This window comes from Solanum stenotomum, chromosome 12 (genome assembly GCF_019186545.1).
Source record: "Solanum stenotomum isolate F172 chromosome 12, ASM1918654v1, whole genome shotgun sequence".
Classification (NCBI taxonomy): domain Eukaryota; kingdom Viridiplantae; phylum Streptophyta; class Magnoliopsida; order Solanales; family Solanaceae; genus Solanum; species Solanum stenotomum.
In genome coordinates this window covers 41,091,522-41,105,515 of record NC_064293.1, presented here as the reverse complement: position 1 = coordinate 41,105,515, position 13,994 = coordinate 41,091,522, and the positions used below count along the sequence as shown (strand labels likewise).

The following is a 13,994-nucleotide window of genomic DNA, read 5'->3' as shown; positions in this document are numbered from 1 at the left end:
TAAGATAACAAGTGAAATCTTTGTTCAAGTGAAAGAACATCCAGATGTAGATGAGAGTGTTGTTTTAGATATACAGATGTTTTTTCTTCTTTTGCTTTTCGTGTGGGATAGATAATCTAAACAAGTGTTGTTACTCTATCCCGGTTAAACTGAGCAATGCAAGTGTAACAATATATGAAATTCGTTGGAATTTGAGTAGTGCCACCTCTCGCGCAATTAGTTGGATTACCTGACTCACGCAGATGCCTAGTTATATGTAGAATTCTCAAATGAAGCAAGTATTACTACTATTTATGTCAAAATCAAAGGCAGTTACGTGGAAAGCGATTATATTGTCTGCTTTAGAATTAAGTGAAGTAACAGCTACCAAGAATTGGATTGTGCATATATGTTAATTTTTTATTAGATAGATTGTACTAATGAACTATTAAGAGACCTGACATGTTTTTTTTTTTTTTTGGTTGGAAACATCACTGTTTGCATATAATAACTAAAACTAGGAGAGTAGGAGATGTCGTTGTAACTCTTAACTGTGGATATTTTGATAAGGTGGACAACCAATCACTGTCTTTCATCATGAATTTTATCACCCAACTGGAGTGACATTATTGTTATCGACCAAAAATGTGTATTCAAATCAATAATTAATGATGAGCATTTTTGTTTTACGAAAATATTACTTAATATTTTTATTTACACTAATGAACTTGTTCTAATTTACACTTGCGAACAGATGAGATGATTAATAAGCAAAAAAAAGAAAAGAAAAAGGAGTTGTTCTAATTAACTTTTGGTCTGTAAAGTAGAGGCTTTAAGTGTTGCTAATAGAAATGACAGGAGAAGGGAAGAATATTATCTACTTTACTTGTTAATTCATTTTGGTTTCTGTAAAGCTAATACTTATTTAGCCTCTACACTAGTATTTCTTTAGCTACAAGAAAGTTAGCCACACACAAATCTTGATGATCGATCTCCACAAAATTGGTCAAATATTATCATAAAATCAGTTTCTACAACCACCAAATCAATGGATTTTTCTCTCTCTCAAGATGTGCACACCATAAAATTCCAGAAATATACAACTTTTATAAATATAAAAAATGCGACTTATATGTCTTCTAAATTAACTATGATAATATGCTGCCGTGTGAATTTAGTTTGTTATGTACTCTTATTATTTGTCTAATGAAAAATGTTTTTAGTTTTATCCTTTTAACTTGTCTAGTTAAATATTATAAGAAATCATACTAACATGATATGTGAAGTATTTTTCTTAAAAATTATCATGGACTACTTTAATAAATCATTAAGTTTAAGTTTTACTTTACTTGTTAGTCATAAATGCATTTAGTAATTGTATTGTAAAATAAAAAAGGCATGTTCTACCTAAAAATTATAAAATAACGTCTTAATATGTAACTTTAATTACTATAAAAAAATAACGATGATAAAACCTATATACAATTCTTCTTCTGTGTCATACTCCCTCCGTCCCTATTTACTTGTCCATATTTCCTTTTTTGGTTGTCCCTATTTAGTTGTCCATTTTGACAAANTATAAAAAAATAACGATGATAAAACCTATATACGATTCTTTTTCTGTGTCATATTTATTACTTTATCTTGTTGATCTCACCTACTCTTTAAATTTTTTATTTAATCAAAGGTATATTTTATTATATTAATTTTGTTAATGACTATTACTATTTTATAGTTATTTAATATTAAAAATAGTATGTGAAAAAAAGTTTTTCTTTTAAATTAAAAATGAACAAGTAAAATAAATATTATTTTTGATATAAGGGAATAATATGTCGAGATTCTACATACGATTTTACCTCCCTTTTGCTAAATGCAAGAATTTCAAAATGTGATTTTGACTTTTTTTTTAAAAGAAATATTTTCAATTACAAAAATTACTTTTTTTCCCCAAATAAAATGTCTGCTTGATCCCATTTGTAAATGGCAATACCTTAACCTCCACCGCTATGGTGTCACCTGTTCGGAGTCGTAAAATCTCAGCAAAAGGCAACAACTTGCAGTTATTCATCACAACGTGACCCCACCCCATTTTCTCTTCTGCAATTTCTATCTTCAACGCACTTTCTTCTTCTTCTTCTTCTTCTTCTCTGTGAAGATGGCAGAAAATTCATCTCAGGAAAACTTCATCTGTTTACATGGAGATTTGGAGCTTCACATCATTCAAGCCCGTCATTTACCCAACATGGACTTAACTTCTGAGCGTATACGCCGGTGCTTCACCGCCTGTGATGTCTGCCGGAAACCTCAAACTGAATCCACTGCCGACGACGGAAACGGCGAACTACCCAATGTGAAAAGCACCGACCAGAAAATCCACCACCGGAGCATAATCACTAGTGACCCATATGTTACTGTGTGTGCACCCCATACCGCTCTTGCCCGTACACGTGTTCTACCCAATTCACAAAACCCTGTTTGGGATGAGCATTTCCGTATCCCTTTAGCACACCCTATGGACTGCTTGGACTTTCGCGTTAAAGATGATGATGTTTTCGGAGCTCAAGTTATGGGTAAAGTTACTATTCCGGCGGAAAAGATAGCCTCCGGTGAGGTGATTTCCGGCTGGTTTCCCGTGATTGGCGCTTCAGGGAAATCTCCAAAACCCGACACGGCTCTCCGGTTATGGATGAAATTCGTTCCATATGATACAAACCCATTGTATAAGCGAGGAATTGCTTCAGATCCTCAGTATTTAGGGGTAAGGAATACGTACTTCCCATTGAGAAAAGGGAGTTCAGTGAAGCTATACCAAGATGCTCACGTTAGCGATAAGTTTAAGCTGCCGGAAATCCAGTTGGAAAACAATACAACCTTTGAACACAACAAATGCTGGGAAGATATATGTTATGCAATTACAGAGGCTCATCACTTGATTTACATTGTTGGGTGGTCTGTTTTTCACAAAGTCAAGTTAGTTCGAGAGCCCACCAGGCCATTGCCGCGCGGCGGTGACTTGACACTTGGTGAATTACTTAAATATAAGTCCCAAGAAGGGGTGCGGGTTCTGTTGTTAGTTTGGGATGATAAAACTTCCCATGATAAGTTCTTTATTAACACGGTATGGATATTTAAACTATTACTTACTGATTTCTTTGATAAACTATATTGAAGTAATTTTGGATACTTTATTGGCTGTTATTTTAAGTATGTGCTCAGATAGCTGTAAGATAAGAATATTGTCTGAGTGCTGCTAGTTGTTATTATTTTAATGGTGTGCTCAATTTACATTATAATGAATTGTTTTTCTCTATTTGCTTTCAAATGACTGCATCATTAGTTGTAGTTCTTGTTGGTCAATCTCACCATAGTTTGAGATGGCATTGGATGCAGGCGGGAGTAATGGGAACTCACGACGAGGAGACCAGGAAGTTCTTTAAGCATTCCTCTGTAATATGCGTTTTGTCACCACGTTATGCTAGCAGTAAGCTCAGCCTTATCAAGCAACAGGTTAACTTTCATAACCATTGACGCATTTGTTAGATTATATGTACTTTGAGATCTTCTGATCATTGAATTCTCTATGTGCCTGTGAAGTTATTACCCCTTGAACCATGCCTTCAATAGTTTGCGTTCAGAATAAGGCGTTCCATTTGATGGAGGGTGTTCTTTCTTATGACTTTGTAGAAAATATTCTTATAAGTTTGCGGAAGAAAGATAGGGATCAAGGAAGAGCTTGGTCTCATCAGAAAAACATAAATATGAATGCTTGCCTTCTGTGGCTTGACAAAATATTTTCATGAATGAGTGGAATAAAGTAATATAATTCTTCTAAAGCAGCAGTACTTGAAGTTTTAATGGGCTGTGTGAAGCTATATTTTGTATGGTCGGCATAAATATTCCCTTCTGAGAGTCTCTTCAATCTTTTTATGAAATATAATATCAATTACGCCAATTTCCTTATCTCTGGATTCTTTATTTCCCCTCTACCAATATTGCAATGAAGTGATTTTGTGACCTGAATATTCTTGCTTCCAGGTAGTTGGAACCATGTTTACACACCATCAGAAGTGTGTTCTGGTTGATACACAGGCACCCGGTAATAATAGAAAAGTAACAGCATTCTTAGGAGGTCTGGATCTCTGCGATGGTCGATATGATACACCTGAACATCGCTTATTCCGTGACCTTGACACTGTATTTAAAGACGACGTTCATCAGCCTACATTTCCTGTGAGTTGTTTTTCTTCTCAATTTTTTTCTGAACAGTTCTGATATCTGTCATATGTCTCTGGGATGATTCTTTACTTTACATTGTTGATAATTTTCCAGAACTGTGAAGGTGGTTAAGGGATCAGCACTCTTGCGTGTAGATTCACGAAAAACATTTTTACTATTCTTGCTGATTTATTCATTTCTAGAACATTGTTTCTAAGAATTTTATGAAACTTGGGTTATCTTTACTATTCTTGTTGTCAGTATTTTTCTTTTCTACAGTATTTTCAGCATAGTTATTACTCTTCTATTTGTCAAATCTGTTTATGAAGCCACTTTTCTTGAGCTGAGGGTCTATCCGAAACAACTTCTCTACCTCACACAAGGTAGGGGTAGGTCTGTGTACACTTCACCCTCCCTAGACCCCACTTGTGGGATCACACTGGGCATGTTGTTGTTGCTACGTTTTTCCTTGCAGAATTTGGAACAACAATGATTGCGTTCAGCAAACATTGAAATGGGCTTGTGGAATGCGGATCATAGAAATTGGTTGGTTGTGGCAAATGGCTAGTGTAGTTGATGCTGGTGGGATGTTGTGGGCACTAACAACAAAATTATTATACTTAATTATCAAAAAGGGTTACAGCAGATTTATCATCACATGTTATTGTGACAAAGTCTTCTAGAAAGAAAGAGTTTTAGGTTTATGTAAAGTATCTAATAAATTCTTCTTCTGAAAATAACAAGTGTAAGCCATCTTTTCATATTTTGGGAGACAATTTGCTGCTAGATATTTAGTCAGTAGCTATTATCACTCACATGATCTAAATTTTGACGAGCGAAGGGCAGATCTGTAGTTTACAGTGGTCCAAGCTCTCAAGTATGTTGTAGTTAGTCGGGGAGGAAAGCCGGAAAACATATGGTTTGTTCAGGAGATTTATTAGCTGTTTAATAATGAAAGTTGAAGGCTGAACACTGAAACTTATGTCCCTGGATTTTGAATATTCACCTTTCAAACTTAAATATGGTTCTTGACATCCATAATTTTTGTAATTATTTTCCAGAAGTTTTATGAGCTGTTTGATTGCTATTTCTTATTATCATGATTTCTTACCTTGGATGTGTTTTTTGAAAAATTGGAATTTATTTATTACTGACTCTGTATTGGTCGTGTGTTAGTCATTAGCCTTAATTTAGATAAGCGTATTTCATCTCCAATGCTCAATCTGTAACATGTATATCTGTTAGCAATGGAATTATTGAAAATAATTCTTCATTGACAAATAGCTGTATAATACAATATAAACTGTGATAAAATAATTTCCAACATAAACCATGACATAAGAAAATTTGTAGATTATTATGGATATTTTAGTGATTGATTTAATGTATTTCAGTGTTGTTTGCCATAAAATATTTAGTATTTGATAGATATTGAATATTTTTTTAACCCTAACAAGCATGTCTACCGTTATATTTTGTACATTCAACTTTGAACATTCTAGTGCAAGTATTGAATAGGGTTATCTAAAAAGTCCCTTAGTAACTTATGTGCAGGGCCCTTGCCTTCTGTCTCAATTGAAATCAAGTTGAATACCAAGCCCATTTTAGCATGTTGCATGTTTACTTGCGTTCTCTGACCTTTTTCTGTAACATTTTCCTTTCTTTTCATTATTTCTTTTCTGCATTTTTCTCAAAAATTGATTATTCTTTTCTCTGTTTTGATTATTATTTTTTGGTTGCATGCATTAGGCAGGGACCAAGGCTCCAAGGCAACCATGGCATGATTTGCATTGCAGAATTGATGGACCTGCTGTATATGATGTGCTTATAAACTTTGCTCAACGATGGAGGAAAGCGACAAAGTGGAGGGAGTTCAAGTTTTTTAAGAAAACAATGTCCCATTGGCATGATGATGCTATGCTAAAAATTGAGCGTATCTCATGGATACTCAGCCCTGCTTTGGCTGTTTTAAAGGATAGTACTGCAATCCCAGAGGATGATCCTAAACTACATGTATATGGGGAAGATCACTCAGAAAATTGGCATGTACAGGTTGATACTTTTTTGTTTTGTGGATATCTTTGAATAACTTACATCCTTTTCAACTTTCATCCTCATTCTTTTATTGCAGATCTTCCGTTCCATTGATTCTGGTTCGGTGCAGGGATTTCCCAAGACAATTGATGTTGCGCATGCACAGGCAAGGAAACCATAGCCTTTTTTCTATTTTCGAACTTTTGCTAAAGTAGCTGTAATCCGTTAGGAACTCTAGGAAGAAAACTTGTCTTCCCCTCGCACTTCACATTTTCTTTGGCGTTATATCTTTTGCAGAACCTTGTCTGCTCAAAAAATCTGATAGTAGATAAAAGCATTGAAGCCGCATATATTCAGGCAATAAGATCAGCTCAGCATTTCATATATATTGAAAATCAGTATTTTCTTGGATCGTCATACGCTTGGGAATCATACAAAGATGCAGGTCAAATTTTAATCTTCATGCTATGTTTCTGAATTGCAATGTACAGGATTCCACTCTGTAGCATTGTATTAATGTTGGCTTGGGTATATATTCTTGTCCATATGAAAAGTGGAAACCTGAATTGTTGCAACTTAATGCATTGAAACACATAGGTAAAACTCAATAGTGCGGTCAGAATATGGTTCGGCAATAGAATATCATCTAAATGACCACTTTGTCACTTGGAATGCATCCCCATTTTAGAAATTTAATAGGATGTTGCTTCAAACTTGGTAAGATTCCAAATTATGCAACTTCCTAGAAAAAAATGAAATGGTTTTGAGATTGTGCAACCTCCTAAATAAAAATTGTAGCTCCTACATAGTTTTCCTTATATTTCTTTTCGAGATGTACTCATTTCCAACACTCTTGGAGTTGTTACATTGCTTCCTGATTTCATTTGATGTTCACTTGATCAGGAGCTGATCATCTGATACCGATGGAATTGGCACTGAAAATCACTAGTAAAATTAGAGCCAGGGAACGATTTTGTGTATATGTTGTCATGCCCATGTGGCCTGAAGGGGACCCTAAGTCAATCACTATGCAGGAAATACTCTTCTGGCAGGTAATTTTCGTGAAACTCTTTGATTATGTCTTTTGGATTTTATGAAGAAGATAGGTAGTTTTAAATGAGCAATGATTAGGTGATACTGATACTAGCCTCAAATAGGCAGCTATATCAAGGCAAGGATACTTTCACAATAGAAATGCCAGCTGTCTTGAACGGTTACTGCATCCAAATATCTGAATGTACTAGTCATAAGAGTGTGCATTAGCATAAACAGTGGCCACCTCTTACTAATATCTATAATCATGCCTATCCAATAGAGAGAGAGCTTTTATTTGCTTTAATATTTGAATGAGAAAATATTCTTATCCTTTAAAATGGTATATTTCCTTCCTTAGACATGGAGGGACAAGCCAGAAAAAGGACATTGAAAAGGGATGTTTATGGGCATTATTGTATGTTTGAAGACCTGACAGAATGAAATATGAGTGGTGATTTTGATAAAAGACTCTACTTTCCATGACATATTTTCCTTCATGCCTCTCATTGTCATTATATTACTATGCAATTTTGATGATTCAATATGTGATTAACTGAATATTGAAGGAAGAAGCCATCTGAAAAAAGGTATACAAGAAGAAATGAGAAAAGCTTTTTAAGATTTTTGTTTGCTTTCGACAGAGCCAGACAATACAGATGATGTATCAAGTTATTGCAACAGAGCTCAAATCGATGCAGATTTTGGACTCGCATCCGCAAGATTATTTAAATTTCTACTGCCTTGGTAACCGTGAAGAAATTCCAGGCTCTATTGCTCAATCTTCTGGTAATGGTGATAAGGTAATAGGGAATTTTATTATTCTTAAAATATTCTTGTAGTGTATATACAGTATTATACAGAACATACACTTAGGAGCAACTGAAGCAAAAGCTGCCTTTAATATTGATAAAAATGGGTTCTAGAGTCTTAAAAATTGGAATTTTCTTATTCTTAAAATATTCTTGTAGTGTATATACAGTATTATACACAAAATACACTTAGGAGCAACTGAAGCAAAAGCTGCCTTTAATATTGATAAAAATGGGTTATAGAGTCTTAAAAAATGGCTGACTTTTTAACTTTAAACAATATCAAATTTCCTAAACTCTGCTTGTTTTACGTCTCCCCGAACTCTATATTGGTCGCTCAATTGGTGAATGATAATTCAAAAGCTTGATTACACAAGTTGTAGCATGCTTTACTATGGACCACTAGTTGGGGTGGGTAAACCATTTATGATAGAGTGAGACTGACGTATAAAGGTGCAATTGAGATGAGTTCTTCAGGTGAACAGAACAGAGTTGTTTCACGAACCACGCACGAACCTAATAGTTGGATCCATGAGGAAATGCCAATAAGGTAACTGAAGCCTTACTCTAATTATGTGGAGAGGCTGACTGAATCCAATCATATACACCCTGAAATGAAACGAAGTTCAATTTTATCAAGTAGCTAATGTAAGCATATGAGTTGGTTCATAGATTTAGGAAACACCAGTGACCAAATCAACCCTCATACAGTAAATACAATTTTATTTCTTTGTGAGTTGTCACCCTCTATGCTTTCTTGTTTTTTGTTTTATTTTTGCTTATTTGAATTTGATCAAGCTTGAATACTTTTGTGAGAAGTTTTCTTTGACGTGCAACCAGGTCTCAGACTCATATAAGTTTCAGCGTTTCATGATATATGTTCATGCCAAAGGAATGATAGTGGATGATGAGTATGTTATAGTGGGCTCTGCCAACATAAATCAGAGATCTTTAGCTGGGTCGAAAGATACAGAGATAGCTATGGGTGCCTACCAGCCTCATTATGCATGGACAGAAAAGCAAAGGCATCCACAGGGACAGGTTTGAAAGAAAATCACATAATGCACATACTTTATCTTGAGAAGGCACGTTAACCAAACACTGATGTTAACGAAACCGGATACATTTATTTATTCATCTTGTCTTGATCTCCAGATCTATGGATACAGAATGTCCCTGTGGGCAGAGCACCTTGGGAGGATAGAGGAATGTTTCAAGGAACCAGAGGCGCTAACATGCGTGAGGAGGGTGAATGAGGTTGCTGAAGGTAACTGGAAGAGTTACACAGCTGAAAATTTCACTCAACTACAAGGACATCTTCTCAAGTATCCAATACATGTAGGCGCGGATGGGAAAGTAGGTCCATTACCTGAATATGAAAATTTCCCAGATGTAGGGGGTAGAATACTGGGAAATCATGCCCCTACTATCCCAGATGTTTTGACCACATAGTCAGTCCTCAATAATTAACACGATTGTGAGTGTTTGGACACTGTAAAAATATGTAGCTGCAAGATCCTTATTTGTCATTTTGTACATTTGTTCTATGTTGTACAATACAGGGTGAAAAAACAGGTAGAAATGATTTGATTGTGGGCTTGTATTTGTGCTGAATATTGTGGGTCTCATGGGACTATAAAGTTGAGATGTTAATTGTTTTGTTTCATTTTAGTTCATGTGCTACAATTTTTTCTTTTGAAATTCAATTATAATAGTTATAGATGACAATTAATCAATTAACAATCTAATACTTTCTATTAGAAAAAAAAAACAATTCATTGATTAGAGAAGTTTCTGAATGCCAATTTCTAGTGTCCCTGATAACGTAGGATTAGTGGTGATAGGACTGTTATTGTGAAAATTAAAGCTATTAATCAAGATCTTCTTGTTTCAGTCGTATGAAATCTTGATTAAATTTGAACTTTTATGCATTTGAAAAAATATATATATATGACAACTATCGTAAAACATCTAAAATATTTAGACTTTAATTCTCTTTATCCACATATAAAAGAGAATATAATTTGAATAATGCTCCAAGACAAAAGAGATGGATACATACATCATGAATGTATCTAGAAATTATCCATATTTGGAGTTACCGACGATTTTGTTTGATTTTCTTATTTGGTTAACAGAAGCTTAGCATTGCTATGCTCGCACCCAAACAAAACCAAAAAACTATCCAATTTTTTTTTTTTTTTTAATTATTTGATTCAATTAGAAATTGGGTCGGGTCAGAAGAAATGTTCAATTGAGGGGTATCCTTATTAAGTATAGTAACATCGAAAGTATTTTTAGTTAAATACTCACATAATAATAAAGGACAAATTCAACTACTAATAAATAAAAGTAGAGAATATTCTTGACCCTTTTCCCACACGAAGAAAAATAAATATTTTTTCCTATCTCAAAGGGATTGAAGTGGTGTTATTCAAAATAAGAGGGGCATAACTAAAATTCTGGTTATTACGCTAAAAGCTTGAACTCTTTAACATTTAATTACAGCATCATTCTTGTCGCGTCAAAATCCGTTTGTCCCTCATATTGGCAATTTAGGGTTCGCTTCCCTCATCTGAAATGGCAAGCTTTGCTCTCTCTAATCTCCCATTATCTTTCTTCCAATAATATATATGTGTTTTGCATAATTTCAGATTTTTTTTGACCTAATTAATTGTCGAAACAACAAATTTATCATCTTTATGATTTCTTGCAGGCTGATTCTCCTCGCAAAAGGTACCACTCTCTTTCTTTATATAAATTTGAGAATTTTCTGTGTATTTATTGAATCGCCTTGATCCGTCTTAACTTTCGGTAATTGATTTTTTTTATTAGGATTTTTTTGTCTGTATTTCGCTTATTGATATTTTCTGTATTCGGTTGTTGGCCTTGTGAAGGGTGAATACATTGTTTTACTCATCAGGCTAGTTGGGATATCTATGTGGCGTAAAGGAGTTAATTGGGGTTTGTTTGATTTTGGGGGAGTTCATTTTGATTTGTGTTTTGGTGAGATGTTAATGTGCTAATCTTTTTTAATAGAGAAATGGTAATGTATGAATCTGGTTTTGGAAGAATAGTTTTTAAGTTTATCATGTAGGGTTGGTTTTCCGTTTGTTTTCTTGGGGAATGTCACTGAAGCATAAAACATTTCTGAGGCTCTCATATGGGTAGTTCTGTATAACAAAGTCATTCATCCTATATGTTTCTTATGCAAAGGATAAGGTTCGATTTGAAGCAAAGTTTTCCAGGGAGCATCCTAATGAAGTGTCCCACTGTATGGTCTTCAAAGGTCGTCCTACTTATTGATAATAATGGTTACGTGCTAAGTCTTTCTTGAGTTAGAAAGTATCGATCAATCTTTTTGGATAAGTTTTTGACAATTTTTACAAGTACAATTGTTGAGCATGTTTATGGAGAACACGTTTACATAATCTTACTATCTTAGCGATGCATTTCTGTTTTCTTTTTGTACACAAATAAATCTCCAACGGATTTTCTTTAAGTTACTGTCTTTAGTATATTATTAGTTGACAGAGAAATTTTATGAGCTACATATACTTGATAAAGATGCCATCATTACTCGAGGAACCATCTTTAAAGACATGTGGTTGGTGTTAATGTTTTTTTTTGAGGGCTAATAGGACTGCACTGGTTCGATGTTGTATTTTTTGGACTCCCAGGTATTCCCGCTCTCCTTCACCTTGGGAAGAAAAGTCAAGGTCTCGCTCTCGATCCCCAACTAGATCACAGTCAAGGCCAAGAGGAAGATCCAGGTCCAGAAGTCATGGAAGGTATGAGTGGAACTTTAGTTTTACTTCACCTTCTTTATGTTAACAGCTTCGTTTCAGTTTCTCTAATTTTTGCTCCATGACTTGATTAGGGCTGAAGAAACTAATCCCGGAAACACACTCTATGTGACTGGATTATCTTCAAGGGTCACTCAAAGGGATCTTGAAGAGCATTTCTCAAAGGAGGGAAAGGTTGGTTTCTGGTTTACGTATAAGCAAGTTGTTTTCTGGTTATGTTTCTGCCATGATTCGGTGCTCATACGGCATACCATCATTCTCTCTCGTTCAAAATCATCTGTATTGTATCTACTCTTTATAATGGAAGTTTTTCATTTATGATGATTTTCTTAGAAACATCTAGTTTTCATTTAAGTTTATTGTATGAGCAGAGTCTTCTTGTCAATGCATTTGCCAAGATATTGATGTGTTGTGGCATTTTGGCTGGATTCTTTTCTCATTGTTCATACTTTAAAGCTTGCTATTAAAGTTTCTCTTTTACTTTCTTTTGATTAGGTGAAGTCAGCTTTTCTGGTTGTGGAGCCCCGTTCTCGCATCTCTCGTGGTTTTGCTTTCATAACAATGGATAGTCTTGAGGATGCCAATCGCTGCATTAAGCACCTTAATCAGTCCGTCCTTGAAGGCCGGTCCATAACAGTGGAGAAGGTGAGCTATTTATACATTGATTGATGAACCATTGTTCTGTTGGGTTGCTTTTTTTTTTTCTTGACTTGGAGGTTTTCTGATTATATTCAGAAGACATTACGTCAGCTTTGTTGGCAGCAATCAAAGATGATCAGTTCTTCCATTGCAACATTATATTCACTCAGCTTGACCAAATGGCCTGCTAAAACAGCTTTTCACATGCATCTGATCAACTAAACTTAGCAACTATTTTGCCAAACAACTACACAACCTCAGCAAATACTTCAAACTCTCAACTAATCAACGATCATTATCAACAATATAATCAGGCTTTTATGGTATCTCATCCTGGTGTTGGTTCTATCTCCATTTTTTAGCTGTTATAAGACGTGCAAAAATATTTAAGCTGCTATCCTGTGTGACTAGTGTCATATCCTACATCTTAGTAATAGACATGGTTATGTGCTTGTGCCACCTTCCTCACCAGTATCTCCAGTTATGCAGAGGTTTTTCGAAGAGACTTGCTTTTTTTGGCACAAATTAGTTGAATGTTATGTTCTTCCTTTAGGAATGCATTTTCTGGTTCTCGTTTGTTTTGGATGTGAACATCATAGGTTAAGATTTCATAGAATTAGAAATATATCTGTTTTTTTGTTGTGAAGAGAACACCCGAGAAAAGCAATTTCATATTCTTCCATTTCAAGGAATGCATTCTCTACAATACATTATCTGGTCGAGATAAGCCATTTGTTCTTGGTGTAAATCTCATATGTTCAGATTTCACATATTGAGATGATATTTTTTGTTTTTCAGTCTCGTAGAAAACGCCCAAGGACTCCAACACCTGGTCATTATCTTGGGCTTCATCAGAGCGGAAGGGGTGATGGTAAGATTCTGATGCTGTGTAAGTTTCTATTCTATTCATACTGAATTGTGGGAATCTCTAAAGTACTCATTGCTTTGGTCAAAGGTTATGATGGTGATCGTGGTAGGTATCGTGGCCGTGGTGACTATGGGTACCGAAGATCTCCAAGACGCTCTCCATATAGAGGTGGGAGAGATTATTCTCCTAGACGCTCACCTTATGCTGGAAGGTCGAGACGTGCGCGATCCCGGTCATATTCTCCTTATGAAAGGAACTACCCTCGTGGTTATAGATAAAGGGGTTTCACAAGGCACATGCGGTTTCCTCCTCAGCAATGAAAACTGCTTGTAAGGATCTATAAGTTTGATGTGGACTAGTCTTGATGGTGTGTAAGGTGTTAAAGAGTACTGGTTAATGAATGTATGTCTGGTGTATACCTTGAATGTGGATAATCTGTAAGCTTGATGATGTATGTATTCTCTTTCGTTGCTTGTCATTTTGTTGTCTTCATGGACCGTGACATCGTTTACGATATCTGTTGGTTCATTCTTCCATGTTGTTTAGCAACTTTCTGGCTTGTGGCTTTTTCTGTTACTGTTATTGGTCAAGATCCTCTCTTTTCTT

At 35.1% G+C, this 13,994-nt stretch overlaps 1 protein-coding gene and 1 pseudogene across 2 annotated transcripts; both read left to right on the top strand.

Moving 5' to 3' along the window:
- Positions 1–1,955: 1,955 nt before the first annotated feature.
- On the top strand, positions 1,956–9,741 carry LOC125846666 (phospholipase D delta). The gene is made up of 10 exons (XM_049526229.1): positions 1,956–3,100; positions 3,373–3,489; positions 4,018–4,212; positions 5,947–6,249; positions 6,329–6,397; positions 6,529–6,676; positions 7,135–7,283; positions 7,908–8,066; positions 8,916–9,116; positions 9,231–9,741. The coding sequence occupies exons 1-10, from the start codon at positions 2,138–2,140 to the stop codon at positions 9,525–9,527; spliced, it is 2,601 nt and encodes an 866-aa protein (XP_049382186.1). The 5' UTR covers positions 1,956–2,137; the 3' UTR covers positions 9,528–9,741.
- A 780-nt stretch (positions 9,742–10,521) lies between these two features.
- On the top strand, positions 10,522–13,994 carry LOC125846680 (serine/arginine-rich splicing factor SR45a-like; annotated as a pseudogene). The gene is made up of 7 exons (XR_007444380.1): positions 10,522–10,658; positions 10,792–10,811; positions 11,756–11,866; positions 11,956–12,055; positions 12,377–12,526; positions 13,319–13,391; positions 13,476–13,994. The product of XR_007444380.1 is annotated as a serine/arginine-rich splicing factor SR45a-like (transcript).